General features: G+C 59.8%; 2 protein-coding genes across 2 annotated transcripts in view; one reads left to right on the forward strand and one right to left on the reverse strand.

Moving 5' to 3' along the window:
* Window positions 1-26837, reverse strand: part of RAB40C (RAB40C, member RAS oncogene family) — a 27118-nt gene continuing 281 nt past the window's right edge. Inside the window, exons 2-7 of the mRNA XM_044234111.1 lie at window positions 26066-26289; window positions 8439-8499; window positions 7917-7977; window positions 2704-2781; window positions 2260-2482; window positions 1-1747 (exon numbers count right to left, since the gene is read on the reverse strand). Coding sequence (XP_044090046.1) covers window positions 1470-1747; window positions 2260-2482; window positions 2704-2781; window positions 7917-7977; window positions 8439-8499; window positions 26066-26207 — 843 coding nt within the window. The 5' untranslated portion in view covers window positions 26208-26289 and the 3' untranslated portion in view covers window positions 1-1469. The remainder of the gene's footprint in view (window positions 1748-2259; window positions 2483-2703; window positions 2782-7916; window positions 7978-8438; window positions 8500-26065; window positions 26290-26837) is intronic.
* The window catches only part of LOC122896026 (translation initiation factor IF-2-like), a 2303-nt gene continuing 1702 nt past the window's right edge, over window positions 26237-26837 (forward strand). Inside the window, exon 1 of the mRNA XM_044233964.1 lies at window positions 26237-26539. Within this exon, the coding sequence (XP_044089899.1) occupies window positions 26237-26539 (303 nt within the window). The remainder of the gene's footprint in view (window positions 26540-26837) is intronic.

The raw sequence follows: 26837 nt of genomic DNA on the forward strand, positions 1-26837 counted from the left end.
CCGAGCTGAATTACGTTTACTGTACAAAGAAAGGAAAACCGTCCAAAACGAGCCCAAGAATGGTGTGTCAGACAGCAGCAAAGGGTAGTGTTGATAAAGTGAACAAAGGACTGTCCACGTCCTCAAAACAAAGTCTGTGTGACTGGGTTCAAAGTCCAAAGAAAGGGGTGCCCCTCACACAGGCGAGACAGAATAGGTGTGGCCTCCCCTGCCTGACCCTGCTAAAGCCAGGCCTCATTGGGGACCCCCAGCGCACAGGCCGCGGCCCACATCCTGCCTCCTGGACACGCAGCACAGAAGAGTCCCAGAGCCCAGGGCTGGGCCGTGAGGACGAGGTAGAGCTGAGCACCAGTGTGACCGGTGGCTATGTCGCCAAGCGGGCGGCAGGAGGGAGCCAGGCCTCCTGCTCAGGGCAGGCTGATGGGGTCTCCAGGAGCAGCTCGGGGTCCACTGCGGGATCAGTCCCGGCAGCATCACGAAGAGATGTGTCAGACAGGTTTTAGTGACGGGCGACGCCAGGCAAGAAGCAGCTGTGGGCTCACACCCAAGGCTGGCCGAGGGCAGCTGGTGGGAGCAGAGTCCGGGTGCCCGGGGGACGAGCAGGAGGGCTGGCGTACATGAGCACAGCACCCTGCAGCCCCACTGTCTTCTGCGTCTTCTCCTCCAAGGGACAGGAGTGTCACGGGAAGGGGGGGTGCAGAGCCCCACCCACACCCTCTGAGAAACACCAATAGCCCCACTGAGAAACCAAGCCCTCACCCCGCCCTGAGTCCGTCCACGACACACAGGACGGTGTCTAGGGGGGCCGGTGGGAGCCCAGGAAGCTGCTGCCACACCCAGCCAACCGCTGGGGCCTGAGCTGCCACCAGCCATGCTGGGCCGCGCCCCGGCCCCCATGCTCTCAAAGGCTGGCAAAGGCAGCCATGGGCCTGAGCACAGGACCCCAGCTTCCATGTGCCCCCACTCCGCGCCCCTGCCCCGCCCACACCCCCCACGTGAAGTGTCTGTGAATTCCAAGGTTGGAGCCCTGACTAGGACTCCTCTCTACCTCTGCCTCAAACCCCCTCCCTCTCTGTGTCCCGAAGCCTGCCCCGACCCCGCCGCCAACAGGGCTCCCCATGCAGTCGCGTGGGGGCCGCCCTGCCTGCGCGTTACAAATGTACAAAAGGCGAACATCTTCCGTATAAATAAGGAAGGGCGCCGGGCTCCCGGGTCCTCAGGCAGCCCCCTGGAGGCTAGGGCCGGGCAGGGCCGCCCCCGGGATGCCTCTCAGACGTACCGCACCATGGGGCCCCGTGGAACCTGTCCAGCTGCGACCACCGGCTGTGCTGTGCACCCCCATGCTCCCCGGGAGGCAGCATGGCCACAGCCCTCCCTGACACGGCGCCCGGCCTGGCGCCCGGCCAGACGCGTTCCCCAAGCGTGAGCCCTCGCAGAGCGCACCGGACGGCGGGCGCCCAGCCTGCCCGCTACGAGATCTTGCAGTTGCTCCTGGAGCAGTTCTGGGGCGGGCTCTGGGGCGGGCGGATGGACTTGGACCTCTTGAGGCTGTTGCCCTTGCTGCTGCCCCCCGCCCCGCTGGCCAGCGAGTAGGAGCGGCCATGCATCATGACGGCATTCATGCCGTTGGCCATGGAGAAGGACTTGAGGTGGCTCTTGATGGTGACCGGCAGCGGGAGCTTGTCGATGAGGTGCACGGGGGTGCAGGACACAATGGCTCGACAGCAGAGGTCCTGCAGGCTGAACACTGCACGCGGGGGTCAGACCGCAGTGGGGAGAAGGGAGGTCAGACGGCAGGGAGCGCGGAGGTCTGCGAAGCCCTCGGGGTTCCCTTGCCCTGCACCCTGGACGCCCAGCATGCCACCCCAGTCACCAGTGCCCTGGCAGGAGACGGAGGCTGCTGACCACCCTGGCCCTTCCGGCAGCTCAGGTGGGACGGGGCTCAGGCTGAGGGACAGGGAAGCACACCGCCACGACCTTTAGGGGTTGGCTCTAGGGGGCAGGCTCCAAAGACACTCTTCACTCTGGGACAAGGCCCACGGCCCGGCCTCCCAAGCCCCAGGTGCAGACAGGGCATCCTGCACGGTCCCCTCCTGGAACACTAGGACCCCACACAGAGCTGGCTCAGCCGCCCAGGCACTGGGAGAGCCTCGGAGGAGACCCGGCTTCCCCTGCGACCCAGGAGGCGGGCCCCTGAGTGGGCAGCTGGAGGCCCCGTCTGTTTCCGCGTTCTGGCCCACAGCCCGGACAGCCCCTTACCTCGGTTGGGCCTCCAGATCTTCTCCATACCGTGCCTCATCAGCACAATGCGGGACAGCTCGGTGAAGGACTCGATGACATTGAAATTGCACAGTGGGCTGACCTCAAAGAAAGTCATGCCATTCTTCTCCGCGTAGGCACGCGCCTGCTCTGTTGGGACTTGCCGCTTGAAGGCCAGGTGCAGCCGGTTCCCAACCAGGATCCGGGGAACCCCAGGCGCATGCTTGGGGGGGGACACAGGACTCAGCAGAGGCACGACACAGGACACCCCCTCTTGGCACTGTCTCCCAGGCCCCAAAGTGGGCAGGGCCCTCACTGTCCGTTCTTTGGCCATCCAGTGCTATGGGGACACAGAGCTGGGCCCTCCAGGCTTCCTGCTGGGGAGGGTAGCGTGTACACTTGGGAAGGGCGACCCTGAAGGGCTCTGTGCGGGCTCACACCTACCTCATCGATCTCCTTGATCCACCGGTCTATGCCATCAAAGGACCAGCGGTTGGTGATGTCATACACCAGGAGGATACCCTGCAGGGGAGATGCAGGCGTCAAGAGGCCAGGCGGTGCCTGGATGGAAGAGGTCCTGCTCCAGGCACAGCGTGGCCCGGTGCAGCCAAGCGCTGCTCTCTCCCAGCACAGGAGACACCTGGTTCCAGCCACCGGCTTTCAAGCCGACCGTGTGGGTCACTTGTGGTAAATCTTGCCATGAGATACCCCCACGTTTCCGAGGCACAGCTGGTACCAGCTCTGGACCCATCTCCTCACTGAGGCCAGGCTGTGGGCATGGACAGCCTGCATGTAGGGCTATGGCAAAGCAGAGCCCCAGGGCTCAGTGCTGCCCACCCCCCGCCATCTTAGGCACTTGGCTGGGACAAAAGGCATTTTTTCAACTTTTCTGTTCCAAACACACTGTAAGCATCAACCTGTGATCATCATCAACCTCAAGTGGGACAGGCAGTCCACGAAGGTCTACAGGTGCGTTAGGCAGACAGACGGCAGCTGGGTCCCCAACACGCCTTCCCACTGTGTGCCGGCTCTGGCTGGGGACCTGGGCGCTGAGCAGAGGGGGCTCTGTGCTCCGACCCAAGCCTGCGGAGCAGGACGCTAGTCGTGGCAGCAGGCCCCCACCAGCCGGGCTGGTGATCTGCTACGGGGGTTGTCCTATCACATCCCTCAGAGGCCCATCAGCTGGAGCTCAGGTCTGGGCTATGTGCACCTGCACGGCTCGCCCGGCATCCCTGCCCTAGATGTCTCAGGGACCTATCACAAGCCTCGAACGGCAACAGCACTGAGCGAGGGCAGCTGCCGGCCCCTGCCTATCTCTGCCCCTGGGGAGCCATGACCAAGCAGGCCTTGGACCCACCCCGTCCCTCCTCAGGAAGGCTTTGTTCAGCCTGGGCCCCCATCACACACACGACAGTGCCGCTGAGATCAAAGAAACAGAGCACCCTCCACCTCAAATGAGCCTTTCCTCTCAAATCTGTCCTCCCAGTTCTGGAAGACAAGTATAGCTCTGAGGTCTTGTAAGCACAGAGGTCAAAATCCCACTCTCTGGCTGGAAAGCCTCAAGCAGGGCAGCACACAGCCACCTGCCCACCAGGGAGGGACGAATGGGGAGGGACACTCGCTGGGGAGGGAGAGCTTTCAGGGCAGACGGCCACAACCCACATGAAGTCAAGGGCTAAGACACAAATTTGGGGGGCACTGGAGTCAGACTGGACAGGTCCCGAGAGCAGCTGGGTGTGAACCCTGCCGTCAGGGGCGCAGGGAACAAAGTCTTCAACTGGAGGGCAGTGAGGGCATGCCACTGACCCTCCAACCTGGAACAGCCCTTCTAGAAATAACCAAGGAGGTTCCCATCAGAATTGTGCCTCCCTGGGCCACCTGGGTGACTCAGTGGGTTAAAGCCTCTGCCTTTGGCTCGGGTCATGATCCCAGAGTCCTGGGATTGAGCCCAAGTCGGGCTCCCTGGTCAGCAGGAGCCTGTCTCTCCCTCTTCCACTCCCCCTGCTTGTGTTCCCTCTCTCGCCATCTCTCTGTCAAATAAATAAATATTTAAATTTAAAAAAACAAAACAAAAAAAAGGACGGTGCCTCCACGTCCAGGACTGCAAAGGAAGTCAAGCTACGGACACGGCACAGTGATGACCCCCCGCAGACCGAGAGACACCAACACACGACGACGCACGGAGGAAAGCTTCCGTGCACAACCACATGCTGGAAGGCCGGGCAGTGTCTCTTCTGGCTCCTGCTCCCCTGTGTGAGGCTGAAAGGCTCCCGCAAGCGGACAGAAGCTCCTCCCTCGGGCCCAGGCGTCTGCCGTACCCCTCGGCCGCGGGAGAACCCCTGGCTGCCCCTCCCAGCTGGCACCAACCTTCAACAACCACCCCCTTCTGGGGCGGCCCCAGTCTGACAGCTTGGGGTCTGACAGAGGAGATACCCACGCACACCTGTCACTGGGAGGAAGGACACACAGGAGGTCACAGTGTAGGCAGCAGGGACCAAAAAGGATCATGGATGTGGCAGGGAAGGACAGGTGGGGTCACGCACAGGCAAGGTTCCCGGTGACCAGGATACCCCGCGGGGTTCCAGTGCTGGCCACGCGGCCGGAGTGAGGAGGGGAAAGTAAACTGCCACTAGGTTCTGTCCTTGTCATCAGTGAAACTCACACGTGCCCAGACTTTCTAAGTGAGCAGGTACCCCAGGACATCAACAGAATTCCTCCCCACCCGTCCAGGAATGACCAGTTCCCGTCTCCTTCCTGACATGGACAGGGTCCCAGTGCACCCTGCCCCACCCCCACCCGGCGCCCCTGCCCTGCAGCAGCCAGCACCCCATGCCAGGCTCATGCGGCAGAACCACTGCTGGTGCTCAGGTCATTTCTCCCACGAAAAGAGCCCCCAGGCCCTGGTCGGTAAAATCCATACAAGTGGGACTGCGGGCCCAAGGGTTGGTGCCCTTATTCTATGCAGGTTATTTCTACTGACTTAGGAGAGCACACGCGCATGTCGGGGGGCAGAGGGAGAGAACCTCCAGCAGACTCCCCACTGAGTGTGGAGCCCAATGTGGGGCTCGATCTCATGACTCTGAGCTCTTGACCTGAGCTGAAACCAAGAGTCTGACACAAAACTGACTGAGCCCCCCAGGCACCCCCAGGTCATTCCTTCTGAGCCACAGCCTGTCCCTCAGAGGAGGAATGAATTCTGAGTATGAACAGTTTGGTGAGTCTGGACAAATAAACATGCCTGTGCCAGCGGCACCCCGGCCCAGGTGCAGAAGGCATCTCCGGGAACGTAACTGCCGGCACGTGTAACACTTTGTCTGGTCCAGCTCCCAGGGAGCGGCCGTGAGGGACAGCCTCTACCTAAGCCCCACAAGAAGCACTGACCATGGGAGCAGCTATCAAACAGCACGTGCCAACCTACCTGGGCAGGGACAGGTGGCAAGCCTGTGGCCCCAGCAGCACTCCGTTCACAGTACCTGTGAGCCCTGGACCATTTTCCACAGAAAAGCCCTTTTCATGGAAATGAAATGAACCTTCTCCAACCAGACCAGTGCCTAGCCGTGCTCAGCCCAAAGCCTCCCTGAAACAGAACCTCCCCCACCCCCAGCTCCTTTCTAGCACTGAGCCCAGGGGACCCCAGTGGGCAGTGCCAGCCTCCCAGGGCCGTGAGTGGCCACCTCAGACCCCAGCAACAGCAAACATGGGCCACGGAAGAAAGCACCCATGGCAAGGGCCCTAAGATAGCACCCATGTTGCAGGGCAGGTGACAGCAGCCAGGAGTTGGCCAGGGGCTTCTGGGACCAGGGCCCTCGGGGACCTGCAAGGCCTCTCTCTGGTCTTCAGTGAGGGTAGGAGAGTGACAGGAAGCTCAAGGAGAGGCCCCAGCTCTCTTGGTACCGTCCATTGCACACCCAGGTAGGGGCCCCCTACAGACCCCTGCACCTGTTCACTGCCAGAACTCGGTGGGACGGGAGTACAACAGGTGCTCACGGCCACCACCCACCCCGGGGCCAGAGATCTGCCATGGGCTCCTCCGGTCCCAGAACCATAAGAACCCCCAGAACCAGCAGAGCCAAAGCAAGACCCGGGCTGACGCTCTAGAGAGAACAGATGTGGTAACACATGATCTGGCAACCGTGCCGGCTGGCTCCTGCTTGCATGTCTGTGGTCAGCCCCAGGCTGACGCTCGGCTGAGGCCAGGGGCACAGTACCACACCTGAGGGGCCGGCCCCAGCTCTTCACTTTCCTTCTGATGACAAAAGTAATGTGTTTATTGCAGTAAAACCAACAAATATTCAAACATGACAGGAGCACAGCTGAGCTCCCAGAAGTGGCAGGTCCATGACAAGGACGGCCACCGTTCACGTCTTGTCTCACATGTATAAAATCACATGTGCTGTCCCCTCCTTAAGGGAGAGGGGCCCAGGCACTGTGCTTCTGTGTGCCTCAGCTCTCCCCACACTCGCCTGAAGGGCTATGCCTGCTACTTTACCTTAGCCCCGGTGCCACCGGGCACTGACAGGCGCCCCAAGCTGCACCCCTCACCCCGAGGTCCTACTGTGTTCCGTCACAGAGAAGCGGCTGCCCCCAGAGGAACCACCAGTGACACACCTGCCCTGCAGGGTGCCCCCGACACTGGCGGAGGAGACTTTGGACATCACCAAGCCAGCGGTACGGCTCACACTTCTGTGCCAGCTCCCAGGACAGGAGCCCGCAAGCCCAGCCTGGGGCTCTTCCATCCGCTCTGCACGCTGGAGAGACTCCCCCTGGAGAAAGGGATGGGTCGTCTGCTCCTGTCAACACCTACTCAGTCTCAGTCTGACTCTATCACGGACCAAGTGTCCCTCTGGCTTCCCAGGTCCCACAGAGCAGAAAGAGTGGCATGGGCGGGGGGGGGGGCGTGCTGGACATTAATCACTGCTCACAAAGCAAAACAGATCCCCATGGGGCTCCCCTCCAGCCCCAGCCAGAGTGTGTGTGGGGTACCAGGCAGCCCTCTGCAGCCCGCACCCCACACGGCCAGGGGCCCCAGCCTGCTATGCACAGCAGGTCTGACGTCAGGGGTCTCCTTGGCAATTCCAAACCCTGGGGGGGGGGGGTCATGGCCTGCCCTGCGGCACAAACAAGATTGCTCCTGCGTCCACAGCACTCAAAAAGGACGTGGCAGTGAGCGCCTAGAGATGTGAGCACACCGCCACCTTCCTTTCTCCTCCCAGCCTCGAACAACACACATCCAGCCGGCATGCGAGCATGTTGTGGGGAGCCCAGAGGACACAGAAAGGGGGGTGTCCACGCCTGTGCACACTGCCCAGCCCTGCCCCGCTGAGGACCTGTGGCAGCCCCTTCCATGGCGGCTCCAAGACTCAAGCCCTGCCGTCCTCATCCGCCATCCAGGCCGGCCTGCCCTGGAGCCACCTGGCAGCCCCTCCATCGGCATATCCTAGTCCTGGGACGCAGAGAAGTCACCTCTTCTTCCCAGGGAACCAGGAATGTCCGGTATGTCCGAGAGTCTTGGCACCCATTCTCTGGTGCCTCCTGCAGCAGGAGCCACAGGAGCTGATGGCCACACAGGGTACCCAAGCTTAGACTTCCAGTGGGGTCTGACAGGACGGCTGCAGAGGTCACCCCAGGTCACGGCACCACACGGTTACTAGGCTTACCTGTGCGCCCCTCGAGTAGGACCTGAAGATGGTGCAGAACCTGCCTTGGCCGGAAGTGTCCCTGAAACACAGAGGGGTTGGGGGATGCGGCCCGTGGGACCCCAGCATGCCCGGTGTCCCCCCTGCGAGGCACCCGCCCTCCAGCCCGTCCACAGCGCACCCTGGTGGACCTCCGTGGGTCTGTGGGCCTTGGAACCTTGCCCTGTGGGGCTAGGCAACCCTACCCTGTGAGAGAGAATTCCCGCCTCCCACTGAGGTTCCGGAAAGCGCTTGCTCTGGAGCCCAGTGAAGGGCAAGGGTGCAGGGCCGTGGTCATGGAGGAGATGACGTTTATGGGCCAGAGTCAGACCATGCAGCCCAGACTCCTGGTTTCTGCATCAGAGTCCGTTCCACGGGGAACCAGGGTCTGTGCAAACGGCTGCTCCCGTCAACAGGACTCCTGACTCGCCCTGGGCATCATGCAGGGACCCTGGGACTCTGCGGTCCCTGCCCCGACACATCACCCCGCAGGGCCTGACTCACCAGAGCTCCAGCTTCACCCGCCGTCCGTCCAGCAGGATGGTGGTCGTCTTATAGTCTATTCCTGGAAGGAAGCAGAAGGCAGCTGCAGGCAACGCGTGGGGACAGGCCCATGAGCCTGTTCAGGGCCGAGGGCCATGTCCACCTTTCACTCCGACCCTTCCTGTGGCTTCAGCCCAGCAACCCAAGCGGGCCACCCTGGTGTGGCCCCAAGAGCCTGTGCTGGGTGCTGACAGACGTGGTGCAGAGGGAGGGAGGCTCATCTCCGTACTGACCTACTTCGTGCGGGTCCTGACACCAACCTCCCAGAGGTTCAGCATGTTTGGGTTCTTGGGTTCACCACAGCTGCTGGGCCCGGACGACTGGAGCGTGCCGGGAGCACGAGGAAGGGCCAAGTAATCTCTAAATGCCATCTCAGGAGCGCTCTCTGCAGAAGCCACACCTGCCCTAGCTCCAGGTTTGATTTTTTTGCTCCTTTACGGGGCGAAGTCAGTCCACAAGATGGTAGGAGTAGGGACGCTTTGCTGACGTGCAACATCTTCAAGCAGTCTGTGGGCCACCCAGAGACTTCCCACAAGCTGTATCTTCCCTCCCCTACTGCTAAGCCTTGGAGAAGATCATCAGCTTCCCGGCTTTTTGTAACACTTGCCCAGGAGGGCTTGAGAATGGGCTTTTGTTTTAGGTTTCTTTTTTATTTTAAGATTTTATGTATTTGAGAGAGTGAGAGCGTCAGCAGAGGGCAGAACAGGCAGAGAGAGACAGAATCCCCAGCAGGCTCTGCCCTGACGCGGAGCCCAACGCGGGGCTCTATCTCATGACCCTGAGATCAGAACCTGAGCCGGAACCAAGAGTCAGACACTCACCTGATAGGGCCATCCAGGTACCTGTGGTTTTTTGTGTTTCTTAAAAACCGTTATGTATGTCTGCATGTATTTGAGAGCCGGAGCACACTCAGGGGCAGCAGCGCAGGGAGAGGGAGACGCAGACGCCTGCCGAGCAGAGAGCCTGCCGCAGGGCTCCGTCCCACAGTCAGCCCTGAGATCCACAGTCACGCACTCCCGTGACCGAACCAGCCAGACGCCCCCGAAATGGGCATTTTCATGCAGGTGTCGTTCACACACGCACCGTGTGCCCCCAGCACTCCCTCGCTGTCCTTCTGCCAACGGCCAGCTGCGCATGAAAACCCGGCTCCCGTGCACGAGAGGACACGGATGGCGTGAGAATGGAACCGACAGAGCGGGAGAAAACGTATCCGATAAAGGACTGCTATCCATAACACAGAAATGCATGCCACAACTCAACAACAAAAACCACCCAATTAAAAAATGGGCTAAAGACCTGAACAGACCTTTCTCCAAAGAGGATACACACGCGGCCAATTCGCACGTGGAAAGGTGCTCAACCCCACTCCTACTGGGACTGCCACAGAGAGATGCCACCGAGCACCGTTTAGTTATTGTAAGAAAAACAAACAGAAAATCACGGGTGCTGGCAAGGGGGTGGGGAAGGGGGCGGCCACATGGAAAACGGCCTGGTGGCCCCAGGTTGCTGGGGCACAGAGCTGCAGTTCCACACCCGCACCGCCTGCGACACAGCTCACAACCACTGAAAGGTGGGAACAGCTCGCGTGTGCATCAGCAGACCAAGGGTCAGTGGGGTCTGTCTGTGCACTGGACTATCAGCCTGAACGGGCGGACCCGCCAGCGCGGGCTCCACAGGGGGTGGGGGCGCCCTCAAGGGCAGCGGTCAGACAAGCCTGTCGCAGGGAGACAAACTCGGCGGGCTTCCCCTTCTCCAGGCTCCTCCCGCAGTCAGATCCCCTCTGCCATGGTCAGCGGAGGTCCCCGGGGCAGGGGTGGGTGGGGCGTCAGTGGTTCCTGGGCACGAGCTTCGGTTTGGGAAGATAGAAAAGCCCTGTGGATGGTCAGTGGTCGTGGTCCCACGGTAGCAGGAACTCACTGCGCACTATTTGGAGCTGTGCAAAACCCCCAAAGAGGGAAAATCTTCCATGGCCCCACAAGGCCTCCCCTACATTCTGTGGCCATCCTAGACACAAAAACCAGAGGCAAAAGCCTGAGCTTCCACCTCACACTTTTCCCTAATTTCAGATGGCGAGGAGCTCGCCTCGGGGTCTGCAGATTGGACCCCCCTACCCTCGGAGGTGGCAGGGCGCCATGCCCCCCAGCCCTGCCAGGAGCGGCCCCCACAGAAGGCTGAGCAGCCCGTGCGAGGGGACTGAGGAGAGAGGACAGCAGGGCCCAGCCACAGGCCGAGAGCCCTGACAGGGCGGAGAGCCCCAGGCGGACAAGTTCACGAGGGCACCAAAATGTCAGATACCTTCATGCCCACCCTGCCCCTCATCCCCATCCCCAGATCCGCACGAAAAGGTACAGGGCACTTTATAAAGTCTTTGAACACACAGACCAACAGGTCCAAAGAGAGGCCATGCCCTCAGGAAGGACGGGGGCCGGCCCAACGTCCCTGCTTTGCCGGTGCCGATGAGTCCCAGTCTCGAGTCTGCTGCTGCAGAACTGCTGTCACATCCCCCCGCCTCACCCCACCGGTCCATAGCACTGAGCACCTCTCTGAAAACCTGTGCGGAACACGGACCGCCCGGGGGGGTGGGGTGGTAGGCTCACGGGGCTGACCGGGCCTCCCGCGGGCCCGACACCCAAGCTGATGGCGGCAGCGCACACGCAGGGTGCGGGCCACCCGGGTGACCCAGTCTCAGGTCCCCACACTCTCTGGACAGGCACAGGGCACCTGTAGGCTGGTGGGCTGCTGCGGCAGCCGACCCCAGCCCTGGGCCAGCAGCGGCTCTGCTGATTCCTGAGCCTTCCTCCGCGCCCGCTGTTTCTCCGACAGCTACTGGAGCCCGGCACCAGCCCAGGGTCTGGGAGTCTTCTCCCCGTCGCTTTCGGCGACTCCAGCTCTCCCCTCCACCGGCTCAGCTGATGCGGCAGCTGGTTCTTCCTGCTCAGCACCTCCCTCCGGGCCCCGGGAGCCAGCCTCGCCTGCCCGGCTCCCCTCCGGGGCTCCTTCCAAGCTGCCTCCCAGAGGCTCTTCGGCCCTCTGAGCGCTTCTTCCCAATGACACCCCGTCCCTAGTTCTTGGACCCAGTGTGCCTCTGCCTCCCGGGCAACACTAATGACCCACCGTTAAGGTTCTCAGACCGTGGTGGCGCTAGGCTGCCCACCACCCCTCAGAGGCCCCCAGGAGCGGCCACGGTTCTGGTGACTCTGCTCAAGGGGAGCTCACAACGGAGCGGCTGGGCACCTCAGGGTCTGCGGAGGCTCGTCGCCTTGGACTGGGGGCTGTCCCTGCAAGAACCAGCTGCTGCCTCTGGGCAGCTCCGGACATGACCTGAGCACCTGCGGCAGGGCTGGCCGGGGCCTCCACCACACCCACTCCTCCCAGGGAGCAGACCTCCCGCGTCCCCGCTTGGGTGGCTGCAGTCCCAGCAGGGCCGGGGGCATAGGGTTCCTGCCGGTGCCTCCCAGCCAGGCTTCAGGCCTCCGCCTCGGCTTGGCAGCAGCGCCGCATCCCGCACAGCCATACTCTCTCTCCGGGGGGAGTCATGAGTTCCTAAGAAGGTCTTTTCCGTGGTGTGACGGGGTTTCCCAGGGAAGCAGCAATTCCCTGGACAAGAATCCCTGCCTCCCTCCCTCCCAGACGCCAGGCGCTGTTTCGGGCAGGCCTGCGGCAACACCCGGACTGAGAGCGACAGGGATCCCTGTGCCCAGGGAGGGCACAGGCCTGGGACCGCAGCTGAACGGCCGTGCACATGGCCGCTGTGCCCGACAGAACAGTCTGGAGCCCCGCAGGCAGCTCCGGCACCCGGTGGGTACGGGTACACGCGAGGCACGGGCGGCCCTCACTGCGCCTGGACCCTACCTGTGCCAGGTGCGAGCCTGTCCCCCACCTGCCACCACACGCGGTGCAGGCGCCACCACCTCGAGTGTCACGGTTGTCTCGCTGCTTCCGAATTTTACCACGAGTTCTTCATTTTGGGGGAAAAATACCATCTTCCCCAAGGAACACCTGCACTCGGTACACGTCTGCTGTCCAAGCACAGAGGACTCAGGACACACATCACAACATACTGTGCCCTGTAATGTATGCATGTAATGTGTCACATCACAGACACGCGCATACATGCGTGTCAGCTCTGCGTGCAGAGGGGAGGGACAGCGTGCCCTCCATCTCACGGCCTCTCAGGAAAGCACTGGCCCCAGAGGGCCTGACGCAGCTGAGGACGGCACCCGCCGCCGGCGCCCTGACGCCACATCCCCGACCCAGCCGTGCCCCAGGGGCACCACGGAGGCCGCAGGAGCAGGCGCTGTGGTCACAGCTGCTGACTGATGCTCTCCGAAAAGACGGGCCAGACGGGAGGCGGAGGATGCAGGACTGGTCCAGAAAAGGTCAATTAAATTTCAACTTGCCGAAATGCCTGTTTTTGACAGTCACCCTATTCCCGGTGGTTCGGGGGGTCCAACAAGACGCCCCTCCTGCTTGCAGAGACCCACCTTCCCAGGACCCGTAAGCAGAGCTGTGGGCACATGCAGGAGGAAGGGTGGGCACTCCCCTCCGTCTCCCCCGGCTCCTCTGTGGGAGGGAGGCGTCCACAGCCACATGGCCGGCCGGTCAAGGACGACCCGGAGCTGAGCCGTGCTGTCCCGTCGGGAGTCCGCGGATGGACAGGCTACGAGTCACACTCCCACACCGCTCCCTCCTTCAACGGCTTCACCAGGGCTCACCCGCCTGTCAGCACGGACTCAGGACCACCGGCCTCCAAGAAAGCCCACGGTTACTGGAAGGACATGCTGCTCGCAGGGAGGACGCACAAAGAGGAGCGTGGCAGCTCCGGCTGTCTGCCCATCGGCCTCATCGGGTGTGTAAATCAAGGCTGTGAGCTCAAGGTTCCACTGCTCAGAGTGCAGACCACTACCACAACCTGGCTGGCCTCTGGGTGCGGGCACTTTCCACACGCCTGTCAGACCTGCCTGAAGGGAAAGAGCAAGGAAGGACGTCACCTGCCCACACAGGACATCCGCCACCACCCCCTTTCTGTGCTAGGCTCGTCTTACGGAAAAACAGACACTCGAAGTGTAATTACGTAGCTACTTCACAACACGATTAAAGGCCACAGCAGGACTGTTTTTTTTCTATTTCTATTTTTTTTTCTATTTCTATTTTTTTTCTTTTCATTTTTTTTTTTTTAAAGATTTTATTTACTTGATAGAGATCACAAATAGGCAGAGAAGCAGGCAGAGCGAGAGGGGGAAGAAGCTCCCCGCTAAGCTGAGAGCCAGACTCGGGGCTCGATCCCAGGACCCTGAGATCACGACCTGAGCCGAAGGCAGAGGCTTTAACCCACTGAGCCACCCAGGTGGCTTTTTTTTTCTAAAGTAAGTTTTACACCTAGCGTGGGGCGTGAGTTCACAAGGACGAGAGCTGCACCTCCACCCACGGAGCCAGCTGGGCGCGCAGCTCTGCCTTCGGCTCCAGTCACGATCTTGGGGTCCAGGGATGGAGCCTCCCTCTCCTTCTGCCCCTCCCCTGCCTCATGCTCTGTCAAATAAATAAATAAAATCTTCTAAAAAGAAAGAAAGAGATGAGAAAATAAAAAGAAAGAGAGAAACGGCAAGTGCTATCTGGTGTCCTCCTCTGGAACTGGAATGCCGGCCAGTGTTTGAGGGAGAGAAAGCCATTTCCCCACAGGCTCTTCCCACCGCAGAGGCTCCCAACAGGGGAGTGGATCCCCAGTGGGGCTGGGAGTGCCCCGGGGAGCGTGGACCCCCAGCTCCCACCCCTCCCATGAGGCAGGTCACCCACTGAGCTCACAGCAGGCTCCAACAGCAACACATGGGTGGGCGACCCCCAGATGGGCCTCCCAGGAAGGACAGCGGGAGCCGGCTGTCTGAGCCAGGCTGCTGTGCGCATCCAACAGGACGTCCAAGCCCAGGGGAGGCAGCCACTGCTTCTCAAATGTTCCTCCCTGGGGGACGGGGGGGGGGCGCGGAAGAACAAGCTCTCACTAGTCCCAAAGATAGACCAGTGGGGGAGGAATGCCAGGGTCTTCCAGGAAGCAGAAAAAGCCCCCCATAACATAGGGGGACAGACACAGCAGTCGTCCCAATGAGCCCACAACCCGACAGCCCTCCTGCACACACACATGCAGCCTTCAGGCTTCCTCCTCCAAGGGGGAGGCTGCAGCACACACCTATGGCCCGGAAACGCACCTCACGCCACACAGCATGCTTGGGGACATGAAAGGGAACTCCACATGTCCCCGCTGACGGAGGCAGCCGTGGGCGACGAGGCAGGCACGAGGTCCCGCGTCCCAGCGCTCCGGTCCCTGGGTTCACTGTACAGCCCTCCCCTGGAGGTCGGTGGGAACAAAGACCTGCTCCCTTGGACAGATATCCCTCTGGGGTCTGTCACGTTGGACTGTCCCCCAGGCAGATTCTCTCCCTTGCCGGCTCTCCGAGGCAAGCCGCCCCACGCAGAGTCTATGTGCCAGGAAGTGAGCCGGCAGTACTGCCAACAACCCCACAAGCCTGAAAAGGATTCTTTTTTTTTTTTTTTTTAATATTTTATTTATTTATTTGACACAGAGAGAGAAAAATCACAGGCAGGCAGAGAGCCAGGCGGGGGGGGGGGGGAAGCAGGCTCCCGATGCGGGGCTCGATCGCAGGACCCTGAGACCATGACCTGAGCTGAAGGCAGAGGCTTAAACCACGGAGCCACCCAGGCACCCCCTGAAAAGGATTCTTGGGGGCACCTGCGGGATCAACTGGTCAAGTGTCGGATTCTCGATTACGGCTCATGCCATGATCTCAGGGCCGTGGGATGGACCTTCACACTCAGGGGGAGTTGGCCTGAGATACTCTCTCCCTCTGACTCTGCCCCCCTCCCCCCCAAAATATGGGCACTCACACTCTCTCTCAAATACAGAAATCTTAAAAAAAAAAAAAAAAGGTTGGGTCACCTGGTAGCTCAGTGGGTTAAGTGTCTGCCTGTGGCTCAGGTCGTGATCCCAGGGTCCTGGGACTAAGCCTGCCCCAGGCTCCCTCCTGAGCAGTGAGTCTGCTTCTCCCTCTGCCCCTCCCCTTCCCCCTGTGCACATGCACACTCTCCCTCTTTCTCAAATAAATAAAATCTTTTGGGTTTTTTTCCTTAAAGATCTCATTTATTTATGACAGAGAGAGACAGCAAGAGAGGGAACAGAGCGGGGGAGCAGGAGAGGAAGTAGCAGGCTCCCCGCCAAGCAGGAAGCCAGACATGGGGCTCGATCCCAGGATGCTGGGACCATGACCTGAGCCAAAGGCAGATGCCCAATGACTGAGCCACCCAGGCATCCCTCAAATAAATAATATAAATAATAAATAATAAACATAAATAATAATAAATAATATAAATAAATAAAATCTAAAAAAAAAAATTCTTGGGGCGCCTGGGTGGCTCAGTGGGTTAAAGCCTCTGCCTTTGGCTCAGGTCATGATTCCAGGGTCCTGGGATCGAGCCCCACATAGGGCTCTCTGCTCAGCGGGGAGCCTGCCTCCTCCTTTCTCTCTCTGCCTACTTGTAATCTCTGTCTGTCAAATAAAATAAATAAAATCTTTAAAAAAAAAATCTATTAAAAAAAAAAATTCTTTCTATTCTAGCTGATCCCTGACTGCAGCCCAAGCAAGACCCCTGAGAGCCCGACTGAGCTGTGATGGGCTTCTGACCCACAGAAACTGCTGGGAAGTGGTGCAGCTTTAAGCCCCTCATCTTGCAGTTATTTCTTAGTCGGCTTGGGGCCACTGTGCCAGAGTGCCATCATCTGGGCGGCTGACACACAACAGAGACGGACTTCTCATGCTCCAGGGCCTGGAAGCTGGAGACAAGGCGCCAGGAGAGCCTGCGTCCAGGGAGGGGCCCCGTCCTGGGTCACCAACAGTAGGAGGGGCCAGGGCTGTCTGGGTCTCTCTGACGAGGGCACTGACCCCATTCCGGAGGCCCCACCCTCGTGACTCGGTCCCTTCCCAAAGGCCCACCCCTGACCATCACCTGGGGAAGTTAAGTAAGAAGACGGGAACCCTGGCGGACAGCAACACTCCATTCAAAGCAGAATAAAGACCGGCGGGGTCTACCAGAAACGCAAACACGCACTCCTCTGACCAGCCACCCCAAATCTACCCAAACCAGAACAACACAGACAACTTCCCAGGACAGTGTGCTGGGCAGAATAAGGCCCCAAGCCGCCCCTGCAGATGTCCTCCCTCTAATCCCTGGAACCTGTGGCAACATATCCTGCAAGGGGAAGGGGCCTTGCAGGTGTGATTGGGGGATGTGCCTTGAGACGGAGAGGGTCCTGGGTTATCCAGGCGGCCCCGAGGTCACCAGCAGTCCTTAAAGATGGGGACTCTTTGCTAGCTGAGTCAGAGAGGAGGTGGAAGAGGAGAGACTCAAAGCCCAGAAGGGCCTGACCTGGCTTTGAAGACAGAGAAAAGGGAAGGTGAGTGAGGCTTCACTCACCCACCTTCACCCACCATGTGGATGGGCATGTGGGGCAGCCCTGGTTCACAGCCAGCAGAGACACAGGGATGGGGATGGACCGCCAAAACCACGATCAAGGAAACAGACCTCCTTGAGAGCCTGCAGAAAGGAGCACCCACCGCCAGAGCATGGGCTGTACGGTGATGTCTTACAGCAGGAACAGGCACGGAGCGGCTGCAGGAGAGCCACGGGAGGGCATCTGCTGTTAGCAGACGGGGCACAAAGTAAAGCCCGCTCACTGCGGGTGGCAGAGCAACCGGCGGTGAGCCCTGGGACCGAACGCTGTCCTAAAGAAACAGCATAAGAGCAAAGGGAACAGAACTCTCTCCCACCCTGGCCTTGGGACAGTCCATAAACCGTCTGGTGGTGACTACTAAGGCTGGACAGACCCTACAACTCGGCAGCCCCACTCCTCAGGGTGTCCCTAAGAAATGCACACATAGAATACTGTTTTTCTGAAAATAAATAAATTGGAAAAAAAATAAATAAAACAAATTATCCTCCCCCCCCCCAAAAAAAGAAACGCACACATACAGGCAACAGAAACAAGTATGAGAATTTTCACAGGAACGTTATTCAGAAAAAACCCAAACATGAAAACATCCCAAAAGTCTCTGTGCAAAAGAACAGATAAGGACACTGCAGTCCGCACAGACGGAAGGCGCGCGGCACCGAGGACGCAGCGACAAGCTCGCGACCACACCGCTGCGTCTCACTGAAAATGGAGCGTGTGTGACTCCACTTCCAGGAACACCGGAGAAACACCAACTAGTCTGGAACAGAACCATGGGCGGCTGCCGGTCTGGGAGCACACAGGCTGGTCTGCAGGGAGCACGGGGCCAGAGGGTGGTGATGCTTTCTCAGGTGTGCACACCCGTCCAAACTCTCAGAACTGCAAGTGTGAACTGGACCAGGGTTCTGGACACAAATTACACCGCGAGGGCTGACTAAAAATAACCCAAGGCAGGGGTGCCTGCGGGGGTCGGCCGTGAAGCACCTGCCTTCAGCTGAGGTCATGATCTCAGGGTCCTGGGATAGAGCCCCGTGTCAGTCTCTGCACTGAGCAGGAAGCCTGCTTCTCCCTTTCCCTCTGCCCCTCCCCCTGCTAGTGCCTTCTCTCTTTCAAATAATGAATCTTTTTTAAAAAACAAAAGAGGCTGACAACATCACACTCTGGCAGAGACCTAAAGCAAGTGGATCACACACATGTTGCTGGTGGGCATCCAGAATGACGGAGGACTGCAGGGCACAGCTGGCCGATTTCCTGCGAACTCCATGCGCACACACTTGTGAATTAGCAATGGGTTTCATGCCACTAAATCACAAGCTTATCAACAGTCAGCACAGTAAACATATTTACCACCAAACTAAACTTTTTAAAGTTTTATTTATTGAAGTCATGTTCGCACCCAATGAGTTTGGGGCACAAACTCATGATCCAGAGATCAAGAGTCACACGTACCTTGGAATGACCTGGCCAGGGGCCCTCACAAAAATAAAAATTTTTAAAAACTGTACAGATTTCAGGCACCTGGGTGGCTCAGTCATTAAGCATCTGCCTTCGGCTCAGGTCATGATCCTGGGGTCTTGGGATCGAGCCCCGCATCAGGCTCCCTGCTCGGCGGGAAGCCGGCTTCTCCCTCTCCCACTCCCCCTGCGTGTGTTCCCTCGCTCGCTGTGTCTCTCTGTCAAATAAATAAAATCGTAAAAACAAAAACAAAACAAAACAAACTGTACAGATTTCTACAAGAACGTTCATACCAGCATTCTTCACAGTAGCCCAAATCAGGGAATGACAAGTGACCAGAACCAAGCTGACAGGGGTGCAGGAGTGCAAGGGAACGCTTCTTGGGAACAGGACAGATGGCTGCGCGTGTGCCCCACATGAGTGAATCTCACACCATCCTAGAGTGACACAAACCAACAGCACTCACGACTCAATTTACAGGAGGTTCTGGAGAGGCAAAAGCAACCTTACAGGGACCCGAAGCAGGCCGGGGTCTGGGGCCGGGGGCTGGACTTCCAGGAGCCATGAGAGAACTTTCAGGGGGAACTGGAAACAGTCCATACCCTGATTAAGGCAATGGATATACAGGTACGTGCCTGTTAGAGCTCCCTGAACTCTACTCAAGATGGGACCACTTCATTGCATGTAAATTGTATCTCAATAAAACTTATTTTTAAAAAGGAAGCCCGCAGGACATCGACCTGCGCGGAGTTTAATAGGTCTTCTGACCACGGGGTTCTGCACAGACGGGAGCTGTTCGCAAACACCCGTCCCCTAGCACGCTGAGAACACAGACGTGGTGGGAACTGGGACACGCCACGAGCTCCCGTCCTCCTCCAGGCCTGGGGCTGCCCCCACGGCCCACATACGTCTGTCTCTGGGGAAATGAGGAGGGGGGACTGCCTGATGAAGGACAGAAAAGGAAGCAGAAGTTACTTAATGAATTTCAAAATGCCTTTCTACATACGCTCCACGCTGGGTTTCAGGAGAAGCTCTAGGGCAGTTTGTGGACGGGTTTCCTAATAAACCAGACCAGACCAGACCAGGGCAGAAGCCTTCATGAAGAGCAAGCATGCTCTGTGAACAAAACTTGGCAAAATTCAGAACACTTAACATTAAAAAACTCAAAAGTTACCCATAACCCCGAAAGTCAGAGATAGTCACCGTTACTGTTTTCGTGCGGCTCCCGGTTCTTTCATTTCACACACACCTGTACATGATGTCGTTAGACTCTGGTGGCTTAACAAGGCATCAGAGCTCTCCTCATGCCCTTGGATACTCACTATTCCCAAACCACCACCTTTAAAGGCTCTATATATGAATATACCATATTTCCTCTCTGGACCCTTGAGGGTTTCAGACTTTTCATTTCTATCCTTATAAAAGAAAAGAAAAGGAAAAAAAAGAAAAAGCACCTTGCTTGTTTTTAGCGGTGTCCCCTGTCCTTCTGCAGGAAAGACAACTACCAACTCTCGAAGGCTCGGGAGAGCACAGCCGGCAAACCTGCTCCAGGCACACTCTCCGTGCCGTGCGCCACCAGATTTACTCTGTCACGCACCCCGAGTTCAACATCTTTCTGTCTGCTTTTCATGAGAACCCCCTCTTGGAGGACTCTGTGTGCTCAACCGTCTTCAAATGAGGAAAATCCTCCTAAAAAGGCTACAACCACCAAGGTGTTCTCACCCAGGAATCTGGTCACTGCTGGACCCAAATCAAATCATGGCCAGCCCCACTGACCAAGACAGCTGCGAGTCTGACGGTCCCCAGGACCTCTGGCTCCCACAGGATACCCAGCTCAGACCACGGAGCAGCTTCTGCAGCTGACCCGGGACCTGGCACCTGTGCTCAGGGACATACTCCTCCCTGTCCAAGCCGTATCCGTAAGAAAACCAGACCCAGCTCCTGACATCTTCCTGCCAACATCAGACCCAGAAATGACCAGACCACCCCATGAGAGGTCCCCATGTCCCTGCAGCCACTCAAGGCCATGCACAGTGTTTCAAGTCTGAACAATGTCACTTAGCCCACTAGCCATCCTCACAAACCTGCTTACTAGGCACTCACCTGACCTCAGCTGCCCGGGAAGGGGCAGACGGGCAAAGACCCAGGTCGCGACCCCAGAAACTACTAGATGGAGTGCAGGCCCGTCTCGATCACAGCACCGCTGCCCATCCGGGAACCACAGCACTCTGTTCGGCCCCACCCACATGGTGTCCTGGGCTCACAGACGTGTGTATCACTGGCCGGGATCTCTTCCAGGGTCCACGTGGACTCACCTGCCCAGAAATCTGGCAGCTGGATGTCTGCACTGTGACACTTCTCAAAATCCGTCCAGTCCCTACCTGCCCCCAGGGCTCTCTGTTCTCGCTCCGAGATGCCAGCCTCCGATACCCTCTGCACCCCTTCTTGGTGAGACCCCTCTCGACCTTCCCTCCCTCTCCGCCATCCTGCAGCCCTGCCTGTCTGAGCAGTGCCCACCCAACCCGCACAGATCCCAGTGCCCTACGAATTCCAGCCAAAGGGCCAGACCCCTCTGCTCCACAAACACCCAGCACCTTGAAGGGCCAAAGCTCGTCTGGTGTCCTTGGGTCCTTGCCACACCCGCTGCTGCCAGGCTTACCTGGCCACCTCTGCCCCCGTCCCTCCCCCACCCTCCAGAGGACGCATGCCCAGAGTCAACAAGGCACTCGACACTGCAGTCTTGGCATGATATGAGACAGCCGGTCATTACTGGGCCTACAGAAGCACAACCATGAGAAGCAAACCTCGTTACACCTCATGCTCGCTTGTATTTACTCTCATTCCCAAAGGATTTAAGGGGCCCATGTCCCCGCATCCAAAGGTGACCCCATACACCCAGTCTTCCCAGTCTCCCACTCCCAGTCTCCTTCCCCTACATGCACAGGGCACCAAACCCAGCCCCGTGGGCCACCTTGCTCCAAGCCTGGGTGCTGGACACAGACACCTTACCCAACTTTCTCCAAAGGGCAAATGGCAATACCCTGAGCCGTGTGGCCTCAGACCCCACGACACCCACACCGGGTGCCGCCCACTGCCTAGGCCTGGCTCCAACTCCATCCTCTGCCTTCTCCTCCTCCTCCTCACTGGCCATGGGCCCCAGACCAGGGACAAGTCAGATACAGCAGGAGGTAAAGTACCTGACGCACCCTGCCCACCTACTTCCTTGGGTCCTTGTTGGGGTCTCCTTCATCCAGCGAGCCACACTCTTGCGAATGGGACCGTGACACAGCAAAGCCCTGGCAGAGAGGCCACTTGGCGTGGCCCTGTGCCGGCCACTGAGGCCCCTGTTCTCTGCCCACCTGAGCTTATGGAGACTGCTCAAGCTTCAGACGCTGTAGCTGCCTACTCTAGGACAACTTGGGCAGGGCCATGCCACCTCAACAGCCAACCAGCCTACGGAGCTTCATCTGAAGCAGGCACAGAAGTCTGCCATCTCCCCGCCTGCCTCCCGGTCAGAATGGGGGAGGCTGATCTTTACGCCACACAAGCAGCAGGTGAACACCCTGGCCAATGGGGCACTAGGAATCCAGCCCCACACGGACAGGGGTATATGTGGCACTCTGTGGCCTTCGGGAAAATTCTCTGGAAACTCGGGGTTTGCTGCCCGGATCAGCAGCTGACCCTGGGAGCTGTCTGGGCTCTGCTCTGCTGGTCGCGGCCAGGAGGGAGCCAGGGAGGGCTGGAGCAGCTCAGTGGAGGGAGAACAAATGGGCCTCAGTGACTGTCCCGGGCCCCAGAGCAGAGGGAGGAGGTAGCCCCAGGACTGGGGAGGGTCTGTAGTGAGAAGTGGGTCACCCCTGCCAATCAACACCAGGTGCCCAGTGGCCAGACTCTGACTGACAGAGCCTCTAGAGAAGCAGCGACCAGGAACTCAGTGACCAGCTGCCAAGGCCCAGGGGAAGGGGGTCCGGCAGCCAGTGTCCGGGGAGACAAGGGGCATCGGGCCCTATGCCGCCCACAACAGCCGCACTCTCAGCTCGCCCGAGCCTCAGCTCCTCACGTGCCAAACGGGGCACTAACGGTACCTCCGTCACAGGATGACAGAGAGGACTAGAGGACGGCAAGAGCACCGGGGGAGCCCAGCACTGTGACTCTGCCGGGCTCACATCATACTCTAGGCAAGTATCCCTTTTTGGAACCTAGCATCTGACAGAAGAAAGGCAAATCCCAGTAAATCGTCCAGAAAAATGGCCAGAGTCCAAAGACAAGCACCAACCACACACAGAGGAAGCAAGGGGACGACGAAGGGGTGTCCAGTGACCCAGCGACCAACACCAGGTTTCTGTCAACACAGTGACGCCGCACACAGGCTACTCGCTCCTCTGGGACACACACCAGTTACTACCTCCGGGGCGCACCTCTCATGCCAACACTGGGGACGAGACAGCAGATGAGACGCCACAGGCATACTGTCTGGAGACCGTCCTGACTCAGGAAAACAGCACAGTGGGGCATCTAGAGAGGCAGTCTCTCCTTGGGTTGGCACTAAGGATAGAAATAACTTCCAGCTGGCTGGAACCGTCCCATGAAAAACCATGGGGGGACATGGTGACCAACAGCCCAGCCATCAGGTTGCTGAAGTGGGCTGAAGCCACGCTCTGGACCGGTCCCACGCAGGCACGGCAGGCACTGTTTGGTCCTACGAACACCAACAGCCAGCAGGCCCCGACACTCACAGAGACATCACGCTTGCCTGGCTTTGTCCATACCTGTCACAAACACCACACTCCTCCCCCATTCCCTGCTCCCTGGACGCTGGGCTCAGAGACCACTCACCAGCTCCCACCCACGTGGACCCCAGAGGAGCAGATAGAGAGAAATGGACTCACGTCCACTCTTGACTCTTCTGGGACACAGGCCCATCAACCATGGCTTATTCTCCTCAACGTGAAGGTCTGTGGGAACCAAGGTGCTCAGCGCATCATTGCCCTAAATGTTCACTACTCCCAAAAAAGTGGGAACAGGCCTGTGCACCGTAGCAGGACGCTTCCTGGGCTCCTGGGAGTATCCAGGGGTACCCAGCATGCTGCCTTGGGGCCAGCACAGACACACTGCCCACCACCCCAGGGCAGGTGACCTAGGGATGCCCTCCGGGGTACCAGCTCCTCACAAAGCACGGGCACCTCCTTGCTGCCAGCTTTCACAACCAGGACTCCCCAACACCCCCGCGGATGGCCCAGGCGGAACCTCCGTGCAAAGTGTCCTGTTGCCTCCCCAGGAGAGCAGGGGCCTCCTCTGAACCACTGCCATGTATCCCGGAAAGAGAAAACTCAAACCTCCTGAAAGGAAGGCTTCCAGATCTACAGAGACCTGTGAACACAGCACAGCGTTACCAGACCCCCAGGGCCTGCTGCAGGCTCCCCCAGGTGTGGGCACACTGTCAAAAGCGGCTGTCACTGCTCCGGTGTCGGCCCAAGGAAAGGCCACTCGATGACTCATGTGTTTGCAGAGCAGGGAAGACGATGCGTGCTCACGGACCTGTCTGAAGAATGAGCTAGACCAGCCTCGGCCGCAGGTGAGTAAGCAGGCCGGCCCGAGGAGAAGACTTCAATTACATGTCCTTCACTAAGTACGGATTTCCCTACCACGGGTCATCTGCTCCTGTGGGACCCTGGAGGGACAGGCAGAAAACATGCCTGGAAACGTGCTGAGGGCTTGTCCCAATGAAGACAAAGGAGAACTGCAAGTACATCCTTCGTAAGAGAATCAGAAATGTACAAATCAGGTGATGGGGAATCCTGAGAACCAGCTGCCCCGGAGCTTCCAAAGCCCTCAAGACTCTCCCTCAGGAAGCCTCCTGAGGGACAGAAGCAAGTGCTCACACAGCTGCCAGCTTCCCCGGGTACAGAGCCCTGGCCGCTGGGTCAGCGAGCTCAACCCCGACTACACGCAGCCCCCCTCGTGTCGCACACATCTTAACCTCAAGGAGCCTAGACCCGGGGTGGCACTCTACCCTTTCTGCTCGATGCCGGGGTGATGACAGGGACCCGTGAGTGCATCTCTACTCACCACCTCTGGCAGATGGCCATCGCGCTGGACCAGCTCACTGTGACACTGACAGCTCCGCTACCTCGGGCAGGTCACCACGTTTTCCTCACTACCGGCCCCAGCTCAGTCAATGTGTCACAGGAACTTCGGCAAACTTCACCACCCAACAGAGAGCACAGGGGGTGGGCCCCATCTCTCCAGGGGCTCTGTGTTCCTGAGAGATCGCTGTACCCCACTGGACCACCTGATCCTCAGAAGTGTGCAGCAACGTTCCAGGAAACCACCGCTGCCCCGGACGAAGTCTGGCCTTCCCAGGCTCCTCCAAAGCCATGCCACCAGCCACCCAGAACGAGGGCTCCAGGAAGCGATGCCACCACTAGAAAAGCAGCTCAGCCACTCACGGTCTGAGGCAGGACAGACACCTCTGACCGTCACTGCCCAGCATCCACTGAGGCGGCAGTAACAGATGAAGGGGCCTGTTGAGGACGCAGCAGAAGCTCTCCCTCCCCTAAAAAATCCTGTGTGCTACCCACCCCCTTCTTGCTGTCTCCTCTAAGGTGGGGCTGAGAGCTTGGGGCTTAGGAGGCGGCCCCGTGCAAATCCAGCACAGCTGCCTATGGCCGAAGCTGCTCCAGCAGGAAGGATGTCTCGCCAGTGCAGATGATACAACAACCTGGACCAGCCCTAAAATGAAAGGGTCAGAGAAGCCGGTCCACACAGTCAGCAGCCTATAGGCAACAACTTAGCCAACTACAGATGCCCGGAGCAGTCAGACAGGACGGACCAGAATCCAAGAAACAAAGTAACAAAGGGTGTGGAGAACAAAGGCCCAAAGAAGTAAAATTAGATGAAGGTCTCTCCAACACTGAGCTGCTGTCATGCTCTCCACAGATTTCCTGGTCCCCCTCGAAGCACACTCCACGTGGCGGGGGACAGGGCCCCATCACAGAGCAGTACTGACCACACTGATTCCCGCGCGCCTCAGCTGTTATTTTAAGGTAAAGATGAAAAGTGGCGAGCTGAGTGCCGGAACTGCATTAGCTGCGGCTGTAACGATGCCGCAAACAGAGGGGTGGGCGTCTCCATCCACCGAGCCCTGAGTCACGTCCCAGGGGGACAGCCTGGCTCGGAGGAACCCCGTCTGCGCGCAGACACCACGGGGTCACGGGGAAGCTCCGGCCACACCTGGCACACCTGTCCCAGCTTCTCCCCTCGGCCTGCCCGGAACGCCAGCCGGCCGCGCTGGGGCAGCCGCCGCTGGACGCCGGCCCTCGGGGACGTCCTCCCCGGGCTCCGCAACACCCCCACTCTCACGCACCCTCTGGGCTGGGATGGCGGGTGCCCACGCGGCGCGGCGCTGCTGGACCCCGGGGCCCACTGCGGAGCCGCTCGCCTCGGTAAAGGCCCCCGGCTGACCAGGCCCGGGCACGCGGACTGCGAGCTCGCGGCTCAGCCGCCCCCGCCCCGCCCCGGGCTCCGGCCCCCGCCAGACGACCCCGGCTGGGGGGCACGCGCCCCGCAGATGCGCGCCGGCGGCGGGGAGGGCGGCGACCCCGCGCCGCGGCCTTACCGTTGCTGTAGGCGTACGGGGACTCGGCCGCGCCGTCCTGCAGGCTCTCCAGGATCTCGCCCTTGCCCACGTCGCTGTCGCCCACCAGCAGGAACTTGAGCAGGTAGTCGTAGCTCTTGACCGGGCTGCCCTGCGTCCCCATCCTCTCACGCGCGCGCGGGCCGCGCCCGCATGCCCGCCGCGCCGGCCGCGGGAGCAGGGCGGGGAGGAGGCCTCGGACCGACCTGCGGGGCCGGGGCGCGCGTGAGCGGGGCCGGCCGGCGAGGCCCGGGCCGGCGGCGAGGGCCAGGCCCCGCCCGCGCCGCCCTCCCCGCCCGCGCCGCCCGCCCCCGCCGCCGCCGCCGCCGCCGCCAGCCTCACCTCAGCACCGCTGCCACCGCCCCGCCGCTTCCCGCACGGCGCCGCGCAGCCCCGCCGCCCCGCCCCCGGCCAGAGCGCCGCCATTGGCTGCCCCCCGGCCGCGCAGGCCCATTGGTCCGTGCGCACGTCCGTCACGACCGTCAGCCCCCCACCCCGCCGTTTCCCACACTCCACCGTTAAGCCCCCGGTTGCCCCGCCTCCATGCCGTTGCCATTGGTCGCCCGCCGCCGCTTTCCCGTGGTCATTGGTCCTTACGCCCGTCCGTCACGACTGTCCGCCCCCACCACGCCCCACTCAGCTTTGGTTGCGGGGGAGATTCTGGCCGCCTCGCCTAGTCGCCGTCGCCATTGGCCACTCGCCTCCGGGCTTCCCGGATCTGCTGGTCCGCCGGCACGTCCGCCAGCACCTCTGC

This window comes from Neovison vison, chromosome 14 (assembly GCF_020171115.1).
Source record: "Neovison vison isolate M4711 chromosome 14, ASM_NN_V1, whole genome shotgun sequence".
In the NCBI taxonomy this organism is placed as follows: domain Eukaryota; kingdom Metazoa; phylum Chordata; class Mammalia; order Carnivora; family Mustelidae; genus Neogale; species Neogale vison.